The sequence below is a fragment of the Zea mays genome, chromosome 2 (genome assembly GCF_902167145.1).
Source record: "Zea mays cultivar B73 chromosome 2, Zm-B73-REFERENCE-NAM-5.0, whole genome shotgun sequence".
In the NCBI taxonomy this organism is placed as follows: domain Eukaryota; kingdom Viridiplantae; phylum Streptophyta; class Magnoliopsida; order Poales; family Poaceae; genus Zea; species Zea mays.
The window spans coordinates 12,843,948-12,866,874 of NC_050097.1; the positions used below are offsets into that span (position 1 = coordinate 12,843,948).

Genomic DNA, 22,927 nt, shown 5'->3' on the forward strand with positions numbered 1-22,927 from the left:
CCACCCGTTTGGCCATCTATATGCGGAGGTGTGGTTTGGGACATGAAAGTTAGTTGTGCGGAGATGATGAGCGTGCGGGTTAAATTGAAATAGATGTGAGGGGTTATTTATAGAAAGATTCCATGGAACGGTCGTTAAAACTGGTGCTTTAATATAGTATAGTATAGTAGAAAAAAGATGGAGATTTAATTTTTAGATAAAATTTTATGGTAGTTGGAGGCCTATCTAAAACACACCTGAGTCCGCCGCCCTCTGATAGCAACTAGCAAGAGATAGATGAGAGATGCAAATTTGTTTGCCACGCGCTTCGTGTACGATTGTTTATTGAGTCAATAATGTCACGTTTGCGTGGCAACTTGCAAGAACAATGCCAGCAAAGATTAGTTAAGCAAGGCTCCGGAAGTTTCCAGACGAATTCTAGTGTATACAACATATATTTTTATCTGGTAGTCATATACGGTGTGATTAGCTAGATGCACAAATGCAGTCTGCCTCATACGAGATTGCTCGTTGGAACCCGGCGCTACAGGCGTACTTAGGGTCTGTTTGGTTGGGCTGTGACTATGAAAAAAGCTGTTGTGGGCTGTGAGCTGTATGAAAAGCTGTTATGGGCTGTGAGCTGTTAAAAAGCTAAAAACCGTTTGGTCGAAATCACTAAAAATCGTTAAAAGTTATTCGATATACGTTTTCACAGTTCAATCTAAAAGTCACTAAAAGCAGGTCCAAGGGTACTTTCATTTTTGCACTACGAGAAAGTCGGCTTTTAGAAAAAACTGCTTCCTTGATTCAGCTCTTTGGTTTGGCTTTTGACTTTTAGAGGACAAAAGTCAAAGTCAAAAGTCAAACCAAACACACCCTTACGCATGCAGCCAAGGGTGGTCATTTTGCCCTTCGCTGCAGCTGTGGGTGCAGGGTTTGGCTTTGCGTGCACATGCAAGTAAACAAGAGTTGTTTTTTTTTGTCAATACATCTAGTGAGTTTGGATGATCAAGCGATGCGCAGCCAACCAATCACACCGATAGATATAACTTTTTCCTTAGTTTCAAGGGTAGTTGTTCACATTTGAGTCAGCGACGGTCCTAACATTTTAGGGACCCAGAATAAGGTTTTAAATAGAGACTCTTCAAATTATTTTTAATATATAAATGTTACTAATTAAACGCTCAAAATACATCTAAAAATATTTATATCAAATAATACATAAATAAAAAATATATATTATAGTATTACTTTGAAATTTTCTTCTAACATATTTAGATATTCATTACTTTGTTGATGAGCTATTTGATCACATGACTAGAATTGGACCTTATGAATTCGAGGACCGAGGCGACCGCCCCTCTACCCCACCCTCACGGCCACCACTGATTTAAGTGTAAAAAATACACTCTATTGCTTAGATAGGTGTTAACTCGCCTAACGAAAAAAAAGAAAGCATCTAAATAGGACTATGAGTATAGAGAGTAGTTGCCTCGTTTGACTGACAGCCTGGTCTTGGACTCTTGGTGGAAGCTGGATCGCTAGTCTTTCTTGGTCTACAAGACAAACAACAAATGAGGCAAATGGATATGAAGGATCCTTTTGCTTTGATTTCTTTGTAGTCCGCGTAGAGTAGTACGTATACTCGTACTACCATGCATGTGTGTTTGTACTCCCGCATAGAGTAGCAGTCTAGCACGGCTATTTCGTACTACCATGGATATGATCCACGTGGGGGTGTGAACGGAATATTTCAACTCAAACGTTACAAGTATTCTAATCAGGTGCTTGTACGTGTCATTTTTATTTATGTTTGAGCAGTATAAAACATAAAGATTGGTGTGTTTTGTTGGCTAAGTAGGTGTAATTAAAGTCAACAACTATGGTTCAAATCTTATTTATGTGTAATTTTAGGTTTTTTATAATATGAATGGAAGAGAACAGGTGACACACAATAATAGTGAAAATTGATTCTTTTTTATAGTAGAGTATAATTTAATTAAACATATTAGTCAGTTTTATTCATGCATGTATCTAGTGGGAAAGTGAAAATAGAAAAACAAAATTGCAAGATTTCCATGTCTCAGTGAGACATCTGATGCGTGTACCAATTTCGCATCACAAGTAGATACAGATTTTAGCGTGCAAAACGTTACACGTGAGAACCCTAATGACACAGGCTGCTTCCAACCATAAGAAAAAAATCACGGGGTAATTAAAACCATTCGACTTGGAGAAGAAGAAAGGACCTCCTGGGTTTCTGGAAGCCCGGGGAAGCAAGGCTCCTTCCCCGTCACTGACGGGGCGGATCCACCAGTCCTGTATAAAAGTCCTTCCCCAAAACATCCGCCTCACTTCCAAACTGCAACGAAAACCCACGTCTAAAACAGGTGGCCCACCAACGATTCACTTCCCCGATCCCAGGGGGCGGCGATCGGAATTCGCAACTTCTCCCACGCGGCGAACACGGCAGAGATGATGAGCTCCCGGGCCGGATCCATCCTCCTCCGCCACGCCGGCTCCCGTCTCTTCACCGCAGCGGCGATCTCTCCGGCGGCGGCCTCGAGGCCACTGCTCGCCGGCGGCAATGGTGTTCCGGCAGTCATGCTACGGCTTATGTCCACGTCCTCCCCCGCCGCTCCCACGGAGGCGAAGGACGAGGCAGCCAAGGCCTCCAAGGTGGGAGGAGACAAGAAGGCGGTGGTGATCAACAGCTACTGGGGGATCGAGCAAAACAACAAGCTAGCGCGGGACGACGGCACCGAGTGGAAGTGGACTTGCTTTAGGGTACGCGCCCTGCCTTCTCGGGCTCGCTTTGATCATTGTGCAGTTTATCTGCCCTAATTTGCGGTTCGTCTCGGCGGTGGATCGATTCGCGCTAGTTGTGAGTGATTAATCTGTTGTTTTTGTTGAAGCCATGGGAGACGTACACGGCGGACACGTCCATTGACCTCACCAGACACCATGAGCCCAAGACGCTGATGGATAAGGTCGCATACTGGACCGTCAAGTCGCTGCGCTTCCCCACGGACATCTTCTTCCAGGTTCGTGCCCACGCGCGCACGCTCTCTGTTCAATAGCGCGGATGATCAGTTCGGCTTGCGTTTCTAATTAGTAGGATCACTAAAAACTGATTATACTAGTACATGCGCCATGAGAGGTTAAGCATAATGGCTCCTGGCTGTGCTCCTGCTTTGTGGGAAGTCGCAGCTTGTATTTGCAATTTGCAACGTGGATGAAATCGAGTAGTTTACCTCGACCACTTCGGGGACCCGATTTTATTCTATCGACGAAGGTGGGCACTGCCGCACTGAGCAGTGACGACTGACGCGGACATCAGCAAATGGATCTATAATGGTATGGCAAATGGATCTATGATGGTATGGCAGCCTAGAGCTGAAAGTTGGATGTTGGTCCCGGTCATATCTTAATTTGAGCTAACTTTTTTCAGGTCGACACGATATGAAATAATTTTGAGCTAGACTATATTGTAACTAGATACTAAGAAAATAGATCTAGCTCGGTCCGAAACAAGGCGGACCGATGATCATGCAGTGCTGGCTCATACGGAACACGTAAAAAACTTATATATATTTGTGACTTTGCTATAGACAAAATTATATAAGAAAGAGAAACCAATGTTTTCTATAACTTTTGTAAATAGATAAAAGTATTGGAGCATAAAATAATTATTTAAACATTAGTTTTCTAATTCGTATCTCACTTCGTACTATATCGCCTTTAGCATGGTCCATTTAATCATATCGTGTCGTGCCAGTGATCTTGACTAAGTTTGAGGCATGACATGGTGACCTATTTTTTCGTGCTGTATTGTACTTTAGACTCTTATTATTTTTCTTCGTGTTGTATTGTACTTTAGACTCTTATTTTCGTGCCGTGACGTATTAGCCCCGGTCCAAACTGCAGCCCAATAAAATAAAGGCTTGCTGATATTTGTTTGTATCAGCAATTCATCTTTTTAATCTGGCTTTTAGAACTTGGTTCGTAGATGCATGTCGAAATGATCTGCATATTTTGAAGGAAGGTTGAAAGGTCGATCATTCATGTGCTGTTGTAAGCTGACCCTGTGAATTGGGCGAATTGTCTGCAGAGGCGGTATGGCTGCCGGGCGATGATGCTGGAAACCGTGGCTGCGGTGCCTGGGATGGTGGGCGGCATGCTGCTCCACCTGCGCTCACTCCGCCGCTTCGAGCAGAGCGGCGGCTGGATCCGCGCTTTGCTGGAGGAGGCCGAGAACGAGCGCATGCACCTCATGACCTTCATGGAGGTGGCGAAGCCGAGGTGGTACGAGCGCGCGCTCGTTATCACCGTCCAGGGCGTCTTCTTCAACGCATACTTCCTCGGCTACCTCTTGTCCCCGAAGTTCGCGCACCGCGTCGTCGGCTACCTGGAGGAGGAGGCCATCCACTCGTACACCGAGTACCTCAAGGATCTGGAGGCCGGCAAGATCGAGAACGTCCCCGCCCCGGCCATCGCCATCGACTACTGGCGCCTCCCCGCTAACGCCACGCTCAAGGACGTAGTCACCGTCGTCCGCGCCGACGAGGCTCACCACCGCGACGTCAACCACTTTGCATCGGTACGGATACTTCCGAATTCCAATACCAGCAACTCTGCTTGATCTCATCTCGTTATGGGATTGGTTCTGAAATCTGAATTGGTATGAGCTTGTGCCGTGCAGGACATCCATTGCCAGGGAATGCAGCTGAAGCAGTCCCCTGCGCCGATCGGATACCACTGAGGATGTTTGTGCTCTTCTTAATTTTGCATCGCTAATAAGCAATTGTCTTTAAGGGAAGGAAAGGATGCTTATTGAGTTACGAGTACTGCTACGGCGATTAGGATATTTTCCAACCAGTTGTTTGAGAGTGAAACCTATTATATGTACGCATGTTACATGTACATATCTCTAAGTGCGAGAGGTGCTTTTCTGGCGTTTATCACTTCTTCCTGGAGTTCCTTTGTTCTTCATGTCAGCTGAATTGGGCTCGCTAATATCGAATGTACAATTTTTGCATAATCCCTATCTTGTTTGTAGATAATCAGTTGTGCTTAATTTCATTGTCGTTGTTTGTGATTGGATAGGGATGACAACAAGCCCTAAATTTTATACTATAAAATTTAAGTATCAATTAGGATCGAGCGTATGTTCAAATCAGATTATGATCGAGCTCTATTTTTATTAAATATTTGAATTAGAAATAATTTAGGATTCTAACTAAGGCCCTGTTTGTTTCAACTTATAGATTATATAATCTGGATTATTTGCTCTGGATTAAATAAGCTAGGTGCTGCTGTTTGTTAGCTCGGATTATTTGGACTTGACTTATTATTCATATGCATGCAAATACAATAATACCCTTGGCTGTTTTACTTGTCTGGTTTCATCAGTTGGCACTACGCAGTTTATACACAACAATTTATACACGTTTATAGATGCTTTTTTCCAAATAGCTCATACACGTTTTGTCCAACAATTGTTTAATGCGTAATTTTAAAAAGACAAATAATTCATACATGTTTTGTCCAAACCAAAGTACTCAATATAAAATTACATTCTCATATCAAATAGTGCATTGGCAATTTGATCTCGAAAGTTATTCATGTCTCCCTCTTCTTCTCCCAATTGGCCTTCAGCATTGTGATGACTTGGAGGAATCGGCATATAGTTCTCGTCTTGATCACAACGATCAAACTCATCATCGGCCATTTTACTATCTCAAATGAAATTATGTAGAGCCATGCATGCATGTATTATTTTTGATTGCTTCAATATCGGATAACTTGGCAAGTCCAACAAAATTCTCCACTTCATCTTCAATACACCGAAAGAACACTCAATGTGATTACAAAGAGAAGAGTGCAATTGGTTGAATACCTCCTCTATGCTTCTCTCGCTCACTCTGAAGCTCTCGCTGATAGAGGCAGCAAGTACCAACGGAACGTACCTGTAGGTGCGCCAGTGCTGGACTCGAGGGAGACGGAGCTGCATCCAACGCCGGTGGCTCCCGTGGTGCCTCGCGCCAGGCTACAAGTACTTCCGCGCCCAACACCACGCCCCAAGCTGGTTGATGCACGCCCAACGTCGGTAGTTCTGCGCCCCCGTGATACACTGTCGCCGCGTCCAACACCACGCCCCAAGCCGTCACCCACGTCAAGGCTGCAGGCGTCTCCTTCCTCCTCCGTGCCGACATGGTCTCCATTCCTCAAATCGAAGATGAGCTCGCGCCGCAACAACAAATTTCGGTGCTCCCAAGCTTCATAAAGGCTATCCTCGGTGTCGTTAGGATCCATGGTGGCGCAGAATCGAGCAGATGTTGTAGCTGGCGGCTAGGGTTTGAAGTGGAGGAGGAGAGGTCCGGCCGGTGGCATTCTATCGTGCGTATTGAGGGTTGGATCCGATGGCATTACTTGATGGCAATTGGAAGTAATATTAAACAACTTGGTATGGGTAGTGGGTCTTTTACAAACAATAAGCTGAAATAAGCACCCCTTAATGAGCTTATAGGATTATTATAATTTCAAGTGCTAGATTATATAATCTTATTATATAAGTTGTTTGTTTGTTTCCTCTAGATTATTCACATTGGATTATATAATCTATATAGATTATAATCCCAAACAAACAGGGCCTAACTATGAAGAAGTAATTGGATCGCCATTCATTGTCACCCCGGGCGTCTGATGTGCTCTGGATTGGTGATTATGACGCTTGATTGCCGTGCCAACCTTTGCCGTTGTCCCAAATGCAGATTATCGAGGGATGTGAGAACTGAAAGCACTTCGCCCAATCTGCCGTGCTTCCCTCGTTCTCCACCTGCTGCGGCCAATCCGCCGTGCTTCTCTCGTGGCCTTGGGCTCCACCACCTACAAGCCCGCGTCATCTCGCAACCCAAATCTGCAAAGCTGCCACGCCCCAGCTTCGCACCACCAACCCGACTCCTCGACGCGGAGAGCAGATTCGCGTGCAAAACTCCCCGCGCGTCCGCCGCCGAAAGCCCACGCCCCGACCCGCAGGTGGCTAACGGCTAACCCCGACCACACCGACAACTCAGCGTCGAGCGGACTTCACTAGCTGAGCTAATTCTGCGCTTGATTTGCAGGGTGAGACCGGGCCGAAGGGTGGATTCTGGACCAAGTGTATGGTGAGTTCGTGATGACTGTTGGTTGAACCAAAGGGGAGTTTGTTGGTTTGGTAGGGTTTCGGTGTGATTGAGTGAATGGGCGCAGGTGGAGACCGCGGAGGCCGAGGTTCAGGGTTAGGGACCGGAAAAAAGCTCAACCTCGACGACCGAGGTCGAGCCCTGTCTGGGAGCGGCTCGCGAGCTTCCCCGTGGCTGGACACAACACTTCTCTACTACTATTAAGAACATACAGCGTGATTGGTTGAGTGGCTCCCGTGAGCCGGTCTCCCACGCGCCTGGCTGGCCAGCGAAGGCCGTTTACTCCATCTCCGTGCGTGCAGATGGATGGTAGAATATTGGTCTAGCCTGCACCTGCACATGCAGGTCGGTATCGTTACATACAAGCAACCAATCACAATCTTGTATCCGGTCAAAGCGTGTGGAGAGCCTAGTTGTTTCTATACAATCAACCAATCACATAGATAGTGTAGACGTCCACACTGATATGGTGCACGGTTCTGCCTCCCACTCGCACCCGCACCGCCATCCGCGTCGCGATCTCCTACCAACAATGGCCGCCATCAACGGAATCTATACTACCAACAACGGCGCCATGCACGGTTCTGCCGAGAATCATTTAGCTTCCTGATTTGTTTCCTGAAACACGGCTGTTGTCCGTGCTGCCGCAGATTTGTGCCGAGGATCGCCCCACCATCAATCACGGAAGGTGGCCGATGATCTCCGCCCCAGCCTCCTCCCATGCCGTCAATGGAAGGTGGCCTCGGATCCGCCCCATCGGCGGCGAGGGAGGTACCGGTGCCAGTGGCGGCGGAGGGCGACGCTGAAGAGGCCGATGGTGCGGAGGAGGAGGAGAGGGACCTGCGGGAGGCGTTCGACGTGTTCGACGGCAACAGGGACGGGCTCATCTCCGCCGAGGAGCTCGGCACCGTGCTGCGCTCGCTCGCCTGCACCGGCAGGGCCGCCGCCGATTGCCACGACATGATACGCCTCGTTACAAGGGCCCATTCTTTGGTGGAATCCGTCTGTCTCTCTCTTCTCCATCCGTGACACGTCCAGCAGCTCTATCGAGGTCGAGGACTAGCCGCCGCCGCCGCACCTGCACGCACGCCAAGGGATGGGAGAGCGAGAGAGGGATCCGAGGAGGTCAAAGATGATCTACCGCAAGTGGTCACTGCTCTCATCGACGGTCGTCATCTGGTGCGGCGTCGCCACCGCCGGCCTGGCCGGTATCTTCCTCTTGGGCGGCAAGGTACTGCCCTCAGTCCCCATTCCTGGATCACGCGCTCGCCCGATCCCGTCCGTGCACGGTGCTTGTTTCGGCTGCTCCATCGGTTTGATGCTGTATGACGCATGGATCTGGTTAATGCATTCGTGTGGGATGTGGTTGATGTCACATTCGAACATGGATACCTGATTGTACCTATCTGCGAAGAAATCACGAACTGCATACTAGATTAGGCATCTTAAATGCAGATGGTTAAATCACTATAATCTATTGATTCCCTGTGTTGTTGTTGTCTTCATTCTCAATGGAAAGGGTTTGGTTTGCCCCTTTTTTGTAATAGCACAACAGCTGACCAGCATGTTCTCAAATGCAGTGTTCGTCAATTTGCGTAGGACGACCATGGATACATTTAGAAATCATGAACTGCATAATAGATTAGGCATCCTGAATTACCATTCTAACTGGTCCTTGTTATCGATCTGCACATAGTTTGCTGAAGAAATTTGATGTTATTCCTATTCAACGGACTGGGGGTTGTGATAGCTAGCTGATAGTCGGGATAAAGCTGACTTTGGATTTAAATAACCGATTTTAGAGTTTTCCCCTACAAATATCATTTGGTAGATCTGTTAATGCATCCTGCACGAGATCTTGTTCTGACGCGTTGTTTCACATGCATGTTGGCAGGAGAAATTCAGTCAGTAGAGAGGCTTAGGCAGCAGGACAGAGCCACGATCGGCATGCAAAACTAGAGAGGAAGCATATGTAAGCATGTTCGATATATACAGATCAGAAAAGCTTGCTATGTATGTCAGCAGCAATAAAACCTGTGCTGGTAGTGTTTGGTTCTAGAGTCTATTTGGATGGAATAGTTCCATTCCAGATTCTGAGTATGGAATGGCTCTATTCTGTGTTTGGCAATCAGAACAGAGCCACTCTGTTTCTCTGTTTGGTTCTAGAATTCTCTGTTTGGTTCTAGATTTACCAGTCATTGCTGCAGGTACATATATTTGGCTTGAATGCTCTAAATTATTGACCTTGTTTTTCTTATTCTAAATTCTTTTAAAATATTGATGCACACATTTAGCTTCTTACTACCGGAGAAATACTTATATGTCTGTAGCATGTATTGATTCATTGTCCTTTTGTACAGCTGCTAATATATCTACTTTGCCATCTAAGCTCGGAGGTGAGAAGGTAGTTTATGATGCTACCAAGAAAATCTTCTCAAGCTCCAGTGGTCTAGCTGAAGATATTCTATTCTTATTCACAGATTGGTTGTCACTACTTAGAGAGATTGTCAATATTGAAACAAGGGTACACACCTAATTCTTTGTATTCCTCTTGCAATCATCCACTTTCCTCTGAATTTGCTTGGGACTCATGTTGGGTACTTGGGTTTCAACTATAGCCTACCGCAACTTGCTTGAGACTAAATTGCTTTGTTGTTGCTGTTGAATCCTCTGCTACTCCAAGCTTCTTTGATGTCGAGTGTAATGTTGTAACTGGCTATCGTTTGTTGGCCGAACATTTGGCTAGCGTGGATGATATATATTGCAATGTGAATCCAATAAGCAGGAGAGTGATCAATGTATGTAATCATTGTACACTAACATTTGTCGAATATTTTGTATATCGTTTTAAGGCACCTAAATATTTTCTGAAGAATTGTATAAGTTTGTAGTTTTTTGTGATAGTCTTAACATTTAAATGATGCAATTGACATGACACTATTAAAATCATATATAGAAGTCTGTATAGTACTGTGTAGTGTTGAAATAGTTAGATTAAAATAACAATTTATATATGTCTGGATCATAAATAGATTACGAAACGTTTTCTCACAACAGTATAACACACATTTGTACATAAGTTATTGTGATATTATATGTTTTCGCTGCAACGCACGGGCATTTACCTAGTTATTATATAAAAATCTATTTAGCATATAGTGTCACTACTAAATATACTATTAGTTTATGTTTCTTGAGATTAGTATACAAAATTAACCTATTTCTATATTATATTAGTAATATATTTATTTTACTAATATAAAATTTATTACTTAAATTATTTTTGAGATTTTATATTATATTTTATGGAACGAGTTTATATTTGTGGTTAGACTCGTTAACTCAACGAACCGGCATCGAGTCAATTTTCCAGGCTCGGCGAGCGAGTCGTTTCCACCCCTAGCCAAGGTGGTCAAGCTCGGCCTTGCCGCTGTGCTGGCCTATGGGCTGTTCGACGCCGTCACCTACACGACCTCCGTGCTCGCATTCCTCGGCTACGAGAAGAGTACAGGCAAGAACCCTGCGACCAATCTCAAGGCGCTGCTCGGTGTATGTTATCTATGGGCTATGGCTTCCCTGTGTTGTTCGCTCATGCATGCAGCATAGGTGCTGTGATCCACATTTTTTTATCTCGGTTGCTAGTGGCAAATTAGATGGGGATGTTCCTGATTGAACACGGCTAACTGGAATCCCGTATCCTTGATATCTTTAGGCTAGTTGTAGAATGCAATTCTGAGGTGCTTTACTAACAGATAACTTGGCATAAAACTGTCTCATACTGAGAAAAGACGTTCATTTTCTTTCTGTAGATGATATGTTTTTTTGTAGTAGTTATTTCAGTGTGATCGATCTGGCGTTCTCTCATCAAAGGGTGTCAACTAGTGCTAAGTTTGAGCTGTTGTTGTCATTAGCCATGTTACTGTCTGCATGTTTGCCCAATGCAAAAGTGTTAGTATACTAAGATTGGTCTTCATCTATTTTCCCTTTGTCAGATTGTTATCCTAATGTGGACTGGTAACAGCGTCACAAGGCCATTCCGTGTCGCCGGTACGGATACTTTGGCCCCAGGCTATCAACAAAGGCTTGAAAAGCATTCAGGAGAAACTTAACCTTCCAAGCCAAGTGTATGCCTTTGCACTTGTGGTTGGTTCTGTGGCCTCAGTATGCTTCACAGTTGTTGGTGTCTTGATCCTCTCAAAGTGGGGAAAGGGTCGCCTCTCATGCACATCCACAGTTTTGTTCTGTTGCAATGTTCTGTTTCCATGCTCTTTTCCATGGGTGTGAGTTTTCTACACATTAGTTTGAAGTAATTGATATTTGACTAATTCAGTTTTCTGTGGATAAAATCCTTCTAACTTGGTTAATAATTAAGATAATTTAGTTTTGGTCTTTTGATTTGTGGGTTACCACATTAAAAGAGCAGAGTCTCAATATTCCTGGTTCTTAGGAGTATAGGAACTTGGGTTTTTGTTTTTGTGGAACGATTTTGAGGGGTTTTGAGTGTTGCAAAGCCTGGAAAAATATTTGGACAATCTTATGTCATAAGAAATGAGACATCTTGACTTGATTAGTGTTATTATTCAAAAAAATGTGGGTAACTCGGTATTAATACATTACAACTAAGTTAATAGTTCGATAATGTGAACTATGGAAAAACGCTTCAATAACAATTAACAATCAGAAGTAATGGCAGAAGTTTTAGTACATATGGCTGACATGTTAACACCACTGAATTATATGCAGATAATTCAAACTCAACACTTCAGTGCTTCAGTTGTCCTGCTATTGTCACTCATACAACTTTCTAGCTTTGGTGTATGTATATTGTTTGGTCAGGGAAACAGGGAAAACTGAACATCAAGATGAAGTAACTAAATGTCTAGATATGCATACACCTTGAGTTTAGACTGTTGGAGCTCTCTCATTCTCCTATCCCTATCCACATTCTACATGTGTAAATATCAAGAATTAAAACAATGCCCACATTTATTCAAAAGCTTCTTTCAGCAAATATAACATGAGCAGATAGTAAATAAAACTTGTGAGCTTGTGGGCATTGGACAAGCATGCTCAGGAGCCACAGGGGAAAAATAGTAATCTAATAGCAAAGAGTGAACTTCCCAAAACTGTCAGCTTTGTGAACAAATTTATACTATCTGCTGATTTATTTTCAATTCTAGTTCACATGCTTGCATTCCTCTAGAAGAGAGGTCATATCCTCCTTTAATATTTAAGTCTAGTAGGAGCGAGTCTTCAGTTTTTGGTGTGCATTTGACTTCCTTAGCCTCCTGACTTCCTAGATGGTAGAGCTGAAGGCCTAGACTATCTTTATCGTTTTCATCGGACATAGCTTTCACCAATTGCTCCCTATGTTCTTTGCATACTTGAGTTGCATTGTTCATGAAACCATCTAGGTTGAAGTCCATGAGCTGTGATCTGGTTGATTCTATGCCATTGGATGCATTTGTGTGAAAGGAAATATTTGTCTGAGCTTTCTCTAGTATTGTCTTTAAGTACTTCCCTTGGGCCTCAATTCGCATCTGCAGCTTCTTTTGCACCTGATTACAGACATAAGCACTTGTAGCGTTTATGGAAGAAAGTTTTGGAGTGCAGATCTCATGACAATGATGTAAATCTATCTTGCCTCAGTTTGTTCTTGTAGTTTCCTTTGGACTTGAATTTGATACCTTAGTGCATCGCTAAGTGCTATTTCTCTGATTCACATAAGAAATGTGATACAAATGGTTAGTTCAATCAATGCAGAAAAGTTCAATCAAATAAAATGGGCCCACTGCAGTCAATTAACAGGCATTCAATAGGATTCACATTCCTGGGCTTCTATATATGGAAGTTTGCATACAATGTTTTGGAAATAAAATGAAATATAAATTGCTTGCATTTAGTGTAAGTTAATACTCGCTCCCTTCTCGAATATTTGTCGTCCGCTAGTTCATTTTTGAACTAAAACATGATAAATAAAAAAACGGAAGGAGTACATGTTTGTAACAGGAGAGCCCATGAATACTTGCTTGTAACAGGTGGAGCGCTAAGTATGCTTAGGAGAACTTTAGGCAACTTGTATTCTTTAGCACTTCGACGCAGTTTGTATGGTAATATCTACTGATAGACAGAATCCTGGTTTTGGATTTTTAATTTTTCCTGCTTTTGGTTACACCTCTACAGTCCCATACTCGCAGTCCAATAGTACATGGTCTGATAATAAACCAATTAAGAAGGACTCATGTCTCAGTCATTATGACTTGAGCATAGGAGTTGAGATCAAGAAATATTTGAGTTGCAGCTTAAGGTCCAGAGAGGAAATCCCCATACACTTGCTTGTAACGGTATGAATGTATGATCATTTTTTTTTCAAGGTAACATTTTCTAGCATCTTCACCTGTCTACTTGACTGAATGCAGTATATATTAGTTGTAATAACTACTGGCCTTCTGCTGTGCACAAAAGGCGGGTATTACCACTTGCAGAAATTTGTCGGGTAAAGGTAATTGCCAGTTACCTTGTGTTCTTCCCTTGATCAGGAACACCTGGAGGAGGATGCGCTGTGGTTGAACCGAAGCCCTGTGAGCGAAGTACTGATGACAGAAAGAGCGGAAGATAAGATAAGAAAGGAACCCTTGCGCGGCAAGGCCTGGTGACATAGAGGTAGTGCGAGGCTCATACCGCCGCCGCTGGCAGGTTCCAGGCCTGTGCTTTTCTTGCCCTGTATCCCCAGTCTATACTTCTGCGCACATCAGACGAGCCTCAGTGTTTCGGCACAGTGGTGCAACAGAAAAGGAGAGTGCTGGTAGGTAACGCTGAGGCGGTGAAGAAAGAGAGGTCAGACGGACCTGGAGGTGGCTTTTTAACTGGTAAAGAGTGAGGTCTTTCATGCCCATCAATCTGAGCACCGACTTGGGTGTTGCTCCTGTTCGCAGGAAGCACAAGAAATGGTCAGTACTCCACAGCGTAGGCATGTCGGTGGTGTGTTGGAGGAGGCAAGATTCAGATGATTATTATATGAGCTCGAAAAGCTAGAGAATGGATGTTCAGACTTGAGAGCTCTGATTTGAGAGGAATTGCACTTGTCGTTTTCCCAAGGCGACGCGGCCTTTTTCCAGAGTTTTTTTTTTTTGCACCGCTCCTATTTTTTTTCAACTTCCTTTTGGTCATGTCAACGGAACTGCCTTTTCCTCTGACTGCATGCTATAGACTTGGCAATGGCAGAAGCGCAAAGCCAGGCAGCGAAGGATTCGGACTGCAAAAAAAAAAAAAAAAAAAGAATGCACACCGACATGCTCTGTAGCACAAGCACCATACTGGCGAACTGGAGAGGTCTCGGCTCATCAAGCAATCGCCTTGGTGTCGGACGGGGTCATCAAGACAAGACGACTAGACGAGCACTACATATAGACGGGAACGTACGGGAGGAAGGAAGGAAAACGAGAGCGAGGACTCACTGTCCGGTCCGCCCAGCTTGGTGACGGCGTCGACGAAGCGCTGGTGGAGGTCCGGCGTCCAGCGCAGCCGCGGCTTGGGGTCCCGTGACGCCGCCCCGTCGTAGCCGTAGCTCCCCTGCATCGTCGTTCCTTCCTGGCGATCGCCGCTTCCTAGCTATCCGGTGGCCAAAGACACGGCTAGTGGTAGGCTCGAGTGAGACGAGCTCTTGCTGAAGAGAGAATGAATGTAACGTTACCGCCTCCTGGTCGTAGGTGTAATAAGTTGTAACGCGAGCGTCGTTAGCAAGCACAGGGGTTTGTGTATGTGAGGACAAGAGGAGGAGCGAGAGGAGGAGCGCAGAGCGTGGCGGGGAAGGAGGGCGTCATGTGTGCGAGGAATCTAGGACGACTTGTTGGCACTTGGCAGCTGGGCCGGGGTGCGTGCGAGATGCAATGCAAGAACAAAGCGGACGGGCATCACGCCTCCAGGTCCAACCCGGGGGCGCCACTCGGCCGCCGCTCATTGAGGCCCAGGCGCCAAGACGGCGGCTCCACCCACATCACAATTGGCAACAAGAAGCACACGGCTGGGGTTGGGACGCGTCGAATTTTTCACCAGAAAATACCGTCTGATCCTGGCGTTTCGTCAGATGCTATGCTACGTGAACGGCAAAACCTAGCAGCAGCAGCAGCACTCAGACTGGACAAGAGGAGGGAAATCTTTGCGTGGGAACCAAACTGAACGCGAATCGCACGAGTCGGATGACATATCCTCGTCCGGAGCGGACTCGACCGCGAGTCCAGCTGTGGCTGCGGAATATTCCGGCGGAAGCGCGGGGAGAACGACGGCGGCCTCCGGTGGGACCCGGGGCGAGCGGGAGATGCGGCGAAGATGTTCGGCGCTGATGTCGCTGGAATATTCGCGCCAGCTGTGGCTGCCGGTGTGACCTGCTGACCAGACGACCAGTGGCAGTGGCCACCGCCTCTCCATCACAGATTCGCGGACGATTAGCCGAGACTAATCGCTATTCTCAACACTTTTAAAACCGTGCGTGCAGAATGCTAAGGGCGCGTTCGTTTGCACAGCAATAGACATGGATTTATTTCAGCTCATCAAAATCTATATAAATTAAAGAAGTAATCCGGCTAGAAATTAATCCGGAGCTTCAATCCCTAACAACCGAACAGGGTCTAAGCCTGCTAGATTCGAGCATCTGCGTGACTCTACTTTGGCTCTTCTCGTACGATGCGACTTGACGATGCATTTGGGCGTTCCTGTAGCGACACTCTCCTGATTAGTCCCACGGAAACGCAACTCTACCACTATCAGCCGCCGATACTGATCGGTGAACGGGTGATGTGATGGCTCCATTTACAACATCCGTTGATAAAAAACCGCCTCACTTTGCCACTTCAGTGATACATCAAACAGCATCAGCCACAATTCAAGACATAAAGGGCATAGGTTCTCTTATTATTGAATATAAACTCAAGCACTGCAAATCGCTGCGTAGAGTACTGTATCAAGTAGAAAAGGCAGGCCACGGAATTTACACAAACTGCATGGCCAACATACCACCTATCATCGAGCTGGAACACAGGGGGTGTGATGTGTATGTAGTTGCATGCTTACCCACAAACCCGACAAATAACATACACGTGTGACAAGACGGGGCCAAGATTGGTCGACACCATGTAATGTGATCACCAAAACCAAAAACAAAAAAGTGATTAAATCAATAGGGCAGCACGTGTAAGAAGCAGGCCGACAGAGGAGGAAACCGCAGATGACGGGTATTTTCCAGTATGAAAGATCGAGGCCTATTTGAAGCCGAAATGATGCTTGTTGTAGTTGGCCAAGCTCTCGATGCCACCAGCTTGTTGTGTTGACGGTGGAATACCAGACATTCCTAGGCCGGATCCGGCGCCCATGGTCCAAGAGGGCAGGGCCTTCTCATCGGACCCATCGCCAAGGCCACCGACGATGCCAATATCAGCTAGGTTCACCTTCTTCGCTGCAGCTTGTCAGAAACAAGGAGAACCATGAACATGTCTGAACCATAAACAAATTTACACCAAGCTGATAGATGCCATGGCAACAGGGGAAACAGGAACGAGGAACATACGTGCAGTTATGTTCAGATCAATCAATCCCCGGCTCAGCGAGTCTGCCCATATGCCGGACTTGACCTGAAAATTGTCTTTCTTTGCGCTAGGCTTGGAGGCTGCCGCGGGTGCTTGGCCTGTCTTTCCAAGGTTGCTACCCGAAGAAAGATCGAGAGGGTCCTTGGCTGCTTCCTCGGTGCTAGATACAAATGCACCGAAATCAGATGCGTCGATCTTGGGAGCTGCCAAAGGTGTTTTTCCAACATTGGCACTCGAAGAAAGATCAAATGGGTCTTTCGCTGCTCCCTCGTTGTTTGATACAAAGGCAGCAAAGTCGGATGCAGCATGAAGGTTCTGGTTCGATGTGCTGATATTTCCAGTAGAACCGTGGGTGGGTGCTGCTGCGGTAGATGATCCAGCATTTGAGCTGAAGCCACCAAATGGGTCAGGTCCATCAAAATTGTTCAAAGGAATAGCGCCAAAAGGATCAAAAGGTTCCGGAGCTGCCTTCTTGGATACGGAAGTATTTACTTCAGAAGATGTCCCGGCACTTGGTGGTGGAATAAACCCAGCCTGTGGTGGAAATGCTGCAGGAAAAGATGCCTTTTCCGCAAAAAGGTCAACATTGACCTGCAGTATTTTTCTATTATAAGCAAACATGTATCATGATAGAGGATTGCAGAACTACATGATTTAATAACATTTTTTTTTGAAAAAATTGCCACAAGACAATTAACTTTGCTGGTATTTGCTATTTCACACAAAACTTGCACAGTTTAGCTACATACCATCACAAAACTCGCTCTTTGCCAAAGGGCACCACAACCATTATTTTAGTTTCCCACTGTGTATTTATAGTAAAAAAATAAACATGGTGCCCAAACCCCTGTCTATAAGCTGCATGTCTGGCGCTAACCAGTAAATTTCAAAAACAAAGGTTCAATTATCTTGTCAGGGTAAGAATGTTTGTCTTGTAGCTGTCATGAAAATTGTGTTGAGGACATTATGTTGTTTGTACAGAATTCATGTTTATGTCATTGTTTTAGCACTGCTTATTTATTTAATGGCATGTGGTCTATATGAAGCTACAAATGCAAGATGGACATCTCAGTGTGTGTAATGCATAAAATTACTGAAGCTCAAACAAAGTTCCTCACTTATTTGAGTCTGTGAGTCTACTTAGTTGAATTACGTTTACTTCTTATCCCGATGACAACTAATGGGATCAAGCATAAGCGTTTTGATGACACAAGAGTAGGCAAATTTATTATTTCAAAAGTTCTATTATGTCATCGAGTTTCTTTAGATGGACATACATCTGCCAAAGTAGTTGTGGTGTCACGTGCAGCAACCTGAAGAGCAAAATAGTCTGTTCACCAACACTCATCTGAATTCAATGAATTCCTATTCTAGTGGAGTAGTGGTTGTGGTGCCCTGTGGCAAAGAGCCACAGTTCTTTGTACCTAGGTTAACAATGAAATTTCATTGTGATATAGTGAATGGCAGTAAAGTTCAGTTTCAGTCTCCAGTGGAAAAATTTTGCCTTAATTTTAGTTTGGAACACTGCAACAGTGCCTCATAGTTTTCTTCATCATCTTCTGAGTGATCCAATTAATTGTAGGAATGTATAATAGTAGATAATATTCTAACGTGTATAAAGAAGCCTTAACATGTGGAGAAACAAACCTTGACATCTGTATTTGCAGCTGTCTCTGTACTTGCGGTTGCCGATTGAAAATCTGCATCAGCAAACAGATCAACCTGTGGTTCTGCAGCATTGTCTGTAGCTGGAGTTGCTGCAGATGCATCAATTAAATCGTCCATCAAGTTTGGGCCAAACAGATCCACCTCATTTGACTTAGCAGTTGTTTTGCCTACAAAAGACAAACAGCAATGAGATTATGGGAATCACAAATACATGTGGAGAAACAAGTAGTTGTGTTTTACGTCGTACAAATTTAATATAGTTCCTAAACTAACAAGGTCCTGGGTGGAAGGACAAGCCCAGGGACTCATGTGATCTCCCTTGAACTCTGTTTTTGCTCTACTTAGTGAATAGGAAAACTGGCATCTTTTGTGTGCGTTATTATAAAAAGAAAACACAAACAGACAACTGCAATATACCTGTCTTAGTTAATTTTGGAAGAATTGCCACACGAATCTAAATTTTGATCCTTTTGCAAGGGTACAAAAATGGCAATATATGCATACTTATTACTAAATCATACTTGATGAGGACCTGTTTCAGGTGTTAATTCAGTTATGAAAAAGAAATACGATTCACATAGTTAATCATGGTACTGTTCTTAGGATATCATTCACTTCTCTCCCTTTTTTCTGAAAATAAAACATCATGCATCATGTTCATGATTAGAACTGGATAGCAGCCAAACATACAAGTTCACTTTTTGCATAATACTGCGACTAAGCACAAAATAGGTAAAAGATTTTACCATTTGATCCACGAGGATCGAAGTCATCAAAGTCGTCCTCAGTGTTATTTGTATTAGATGGGGGTCTCAAAGAGCTGGGTGAACTATAATCCTCATTCCTGGTAATTCAAACAAATCAACATCAATGATGGATCAAAAAATATTAACACAATACAGAGTAAGCCTGTGGATACAAGTCCAGACATGAATAACTGAACATGACATGGTCATGCATGATCCACACAATGATCTCCAATAAAAATAGGACAATGCTTTCATGACAGTGAGTAGTATTTTTCAAACCATATTAAATTTTACTTCATTTGGGATTTGATTAATATGTTAAACACACAGCAACGATACAGCTCGTAGAAACCCAACTTAATGCATGAAGAAAATGCAAAGTAATTTGGAACTACCTCCTATCAGGCTTCGCATCCTTCCTCAGCTTGCTGCCAAATTTCCGACTGCCGCTATTGCTTGTGGAAGTTTTAACAGATTCTTTGTCCCTGTAACTATCACCGTATGAGTCAGCTTCCTTTGTACCACTGAAACTCCCATAACGTTCGCCTGAACTGTAGTTGCTACCAAATGAGGCTGAGCTTGATTTATATGTTATGCCTGTGGATGATAGTCCAATGTACCTTCAACCGCAACAAATAGTATTGAGATGAGTGCACAATCCAAATCATGGCGAGCACTCAAAGCTTTTCCAAGACAACTTACTTATCACGATTACTGGCTGCTTTATCTCTCACGGCCTTTATTTTCTCCTTGTCATTTATGATGCCCACAATGGTTTCTACTTTTTTCCTCACATTTATTCCAGCGTCTTTACCATTAGGCTCAACATACTCAAAACTTGAAAGAACCTTCAGGAACACAACACAAGAAAGAAAATTCAATTGCATTCAAGACCAAACAAATGACAAAGTATAGATAAAAGCAAAGAAAATCCATACCGAGATCTTAGAATAATGATCAAGAATGTCATCAACTGCCCTCTCAGAACCATTGGCTATAAAGTACTCGATAATAGTTAATGCCTGAACACAAAGTCTTATCTTAATAAACAGAACTATTGATATTGATTAAGAAAATCAGATACACAAGTTGCTCCTCTTGGTGGTTTGTATGGTCAATTTAGAATATGGAATAAAGACCTATCACTTGATGGGAAAAAGTAATATCACAGAATGATCATGGAGGGTCAATAACCTTATACACATGACGCCAATTCGCGCCTCTCTCAGACAACCTAGTCCATAGGACATTCATTACCATCTGGCACTCAGCGCTGCAGATTTTAGAAGCATAGTTTGAGCATCGACAATAAGCAGTTGTGAAGACACAGCACAAGTGACTAGAACTTACAACTTCTTGGTAGCGTGTGCAAGTTCTGAAAGAGCACTTCCATGGGGGCCCCACGGTTCATCACTTGTTGCATCAAGTACCTGAATTTTTAAATGTAACAAGGAAAGGCATACATGGTTACTCCACATAATATGTCGTGTGAAGCACTTTTTATAATTTTACTTAATTAAAGCAAGCAAACACAAGTTTGTAATAATACGCTGCATGCCATCATATTTAGGTGTCGTTTGGTTCACGAAATGTAACGTAAATGGTAATGGTAACGATTCACACTCGAATACCAGCGGTAACAAAGGTATCCATTTGTAGTATGGTATCGATTACGGTTAGACTCAAACAAACATGATCTAACGTTATTGGTTACCCATTACGTTACCAATATGTGAACCAAACGGCACCTTAGTGTACAGAAAAAGTGGTGTTTCAGGTACCATATAGATTACTAATGATACAAAATTCAACATAAATTTTACTGAATTGATAATATCATAATTTGGCAATGTAAACTCGTGTCCATTCAAACTGTAGAAATAAAATAATTAAGTCATACAGAAAATACATCCAAACTACAGGATATCGTGAAATGATTGCTCTCTCACCCACCACATGAACCAATCAAAGAACTACGACTCCATCACATAAAGGGGAATTTTTTTACAGAGAGATAGTGCTAAGATCTGAGCCAAGCGAGATCCGACCTTCTGCTCGATCTCGGGGACCTTGAGTACCTTCAGATTGACCTCCCTCTTTCTGCACGAATACACGCGCAACACGCAGATCAAGATCCGAAGGTTCGAATCCAATAAACATCTCTCAGAATCTAACGACGGCAACGAGATCATAGACAGGGTTAGAACTTACATTTCACGCACAGTCTGATCGAAAACCTTCATGAAATCCATCGCCGGCGAGGAGTGGCTGCAGCAAGCTGCAGGTTCGTTGAGATCAGATCTAAGCTTCGCCCGAGTGTATTCGAAAAGGAGCTATTCCGTGCTCGCCTGGGCGCGCTTATGCGCTGGGCGACGGGGTACCGCCTCGCCTAGGGGGTAGGTGGGTACCTAGGCAGCGACCAACTGTTTCCGGTGAATGGTGGACAGATCCACCAAGTCAGGGAGGCGTGGGGGCGGCGCGGAGGTCCGGATACGATGGGGGAGGAGCTAACGTGAGGCAGCGGCGGCCGGCGGGATAAGAGGCAGCGCCAGGCGGCACAGGCAGGCAGATCCGCCAAGGCAAGGACGGGGGGGCAGGGGGGGGGGGGGGTGCGGCGGGTAAGGAGGTAACGTCGGCGGGGGCGGCGACAGCCGGTGGGGTGGGGGAGGAGGCGACGTCCAGAGCGCGGGCTAGCGGCAGGCTTTACTCGTGAGCAGAGAGGAGTTCCGGAGAGGAGAGGATACGATGCTACGGCGGGATACTTGGGCCGTTAAGAGCAACTCCAAAAAGAACGTGTAAATTAATTCCAAAATAAATATTAGTCAATAATAGAATTTTTTCTTACTCCAACAGCTCTCTCATTCTTCCCAAAAAAATTCGCGTCCCGCATCCACAGCCTATTCTCCCTTATATTTTGGTGTGTTTCATCCCTCCCCAATCCGTTCCTCAACGTATCGAATAATCCAGAGCCTCTCGACGACTGTACAGATTGCGTCATATGTCACTTTTAGAGAAACGGTTGGAGTACCATCAAGATTCACTCTTAAAACTTTTTAGCCTACTCTTAATAATCAGTTTTTGGGGTAAAAAATTTAACATCATTTTAGAGTTGCTCTAAGGGGTCGATGGATTGAGGGAGATTAGGGGTTCAATTCTAGAGATTTTTTAAAACATCCAATTTATATCACAAATTTAATATTTTAATATATATATAGAATTTAAAGCTAAATTTTAACAATATTATTAAGAATATTATAAAGTATTTAAATAATTTTTTGTATAATTTTTTATGTACATTATTTTATCTCTGCAACAAAAAAGTTGAAAAACATCTGGATCCGTATTTAGATAGACATTCGAATTTTATATCGATTATTTTAAAAAATATAAAACGAATTTAATATTTATTTTTTGAATATTAATAGCCGCAATGCTAGAGACAAGAATATAAATTTATATAGCAAATTCTATATGTTATTTGTTCACAATCGAAGAAAGAAGACTAAAAAATTGACATCCGAATATGTATCTGGATCTATCCCTATTCAATCCCTAATAAATCAAAATATCTCTCAATCTGTATCAATCTCTTTCAATCCATATAGATTGAAAATAACCAAACAAGCCAGGGACCTTCCCCTAGCTCTCCCATGTTTAAAAAAAACTAAAATCTCTTCTCTTCTTCTATACAAATCAACATTTTCGAAGTCCTCTCGTGTTATTCTTTCCATTTACAATGTAAACATAAAGTAAAATTATACACAAA

The 22,927-nt window shown here is 43.8% G+C and overlaps 3 protein-coding genes and 1 pseudogene across 7 annotated transcripts; 2 read left to right on the forward strand and 2 right to left on the reverse strand.

Annotated features, from left to right (window-relative positions):
• The first annotated feature begins 2,347 nt into the window (after positions 1 to 2,347).
• On the forward strand, positions 2,348 to 5,020 carry LOC542074 (alternative oxidase 1). The gene is made up of 4 exons (NM_001111710.1): positions 2,348 to 2,766; positions 2,895 to 3,023; positions 4,091 to 4,579; positions 4,682 to 5,020. The coding sequence occupies exons 1-4, from the start codon at positions 2,455 to 2,457 to the stop codon at positions 4,739 to 4,741; spliced, it is 990 nt and encodes a 329-aa protein (NP_001105180.1). The 5' UTR covers positions 2,348 to 2,454; the 3' UTR covers positions 4,742 to 5,020.
• Positions 5,021 to 6,932: 1,912 nt separating this feature from the next.
• LOC103645989 (protein ILITYHIA pseudogene) lies at positions 6,933 to 11,552 on the forward strand (annotated as a pseudogene). The gene is made up of 6 exons (NR_157401.1): positions 6,933 to 7,017; positions 7,104 to 7,145; positions 9,058 to 9,135; positions 9,524 to 9,687; positions 10,537 to 10,674; positions 11,156 to 11,552. The product of NR_157401.1 is annotated as a protein ILITYHIA pseudogene (transcript).
• A 275-nt stretch (positions 11,553 to 11,827) lies between these two features.
• Positions 11,828 to 14,901, reverse strand: LOC100281611 (calcium-dependent protein kinase substrate protein). Of its 2 annotated transcripts, none has more exons than XM_008669715.3 (6): positions 14,216 to 14,901; positions 14,012 to 14,088; positions 13,845 to 13,905; positions 13,681 to 13,756; positions 12,808 to 12,877; positions 11,828 to 12,721 (listed from the first exon to the last, which is right to left on the reverse strand). In XM_008669715.3, the coding sequence occupies exons 1-6, from the start codon at positions 14,331 to 14,333 to the stop codon at positions 12,311 to 12,313; spliced, it is 813 nt and encodes a 270-aa protein (XP_008667937.1). In that variant the 5' UTR covers positions 14,334 to 14,901; the 3' UTR covers positions 11,828 to 12,310. The 2 variants fall into 2 exon arrangements, with proteins under 2 accessions (XP_008667937.1, NP_001266439.2); NM_001279510.2 differs by having other exon boundaries at positions 12,132 to 12,721; positions 14,621 to 14,835.
• Positions 14,902 to 16,043: 1,142 nt separating this feature from the next.
• LOC100501876 (Clathrin interactor EPSIN 1) lies at positions 16,044 to 21,904 on the reverse strand. 3 transcript variants are annotated; one of them, XM_008670333.3, is made up of 12 exons: positions 21,570 to 21,904; positions 21,373 to 21,439; positions 21,210 to 21,261; positions 20,512 to 20,591; positions 20,356 to 20,434; positions 20,100 to 20,183; positions 19,864 to 20,009; positions 19,557 to 19,781; positions 19,159 to 19,256; positions 18,392 to 18,579; positions 16,726 to 17,335; positions 16,044 to 16,614 (listed from the first exon to the last, which is right to left on the reverse strand). In XM_008670333.3, the coding sequence occupies exons 2-12, from the start codon at positions 21,411 to 21,413 to the stop codon at positions 16,421 to 16,423; spliced, it is 1,797 nt and encodes a 598-aa protein (XP_008668555.2). In that variant the 5' UTR covers positions 21,414 to 21,439; positions 21,570 to 21,904; the 3' UTR covers positions 16,044 to 16,420.
• Between the last annotated feature and the right edge of the window lie 1,023 nt (positions 21,905 to 22,927).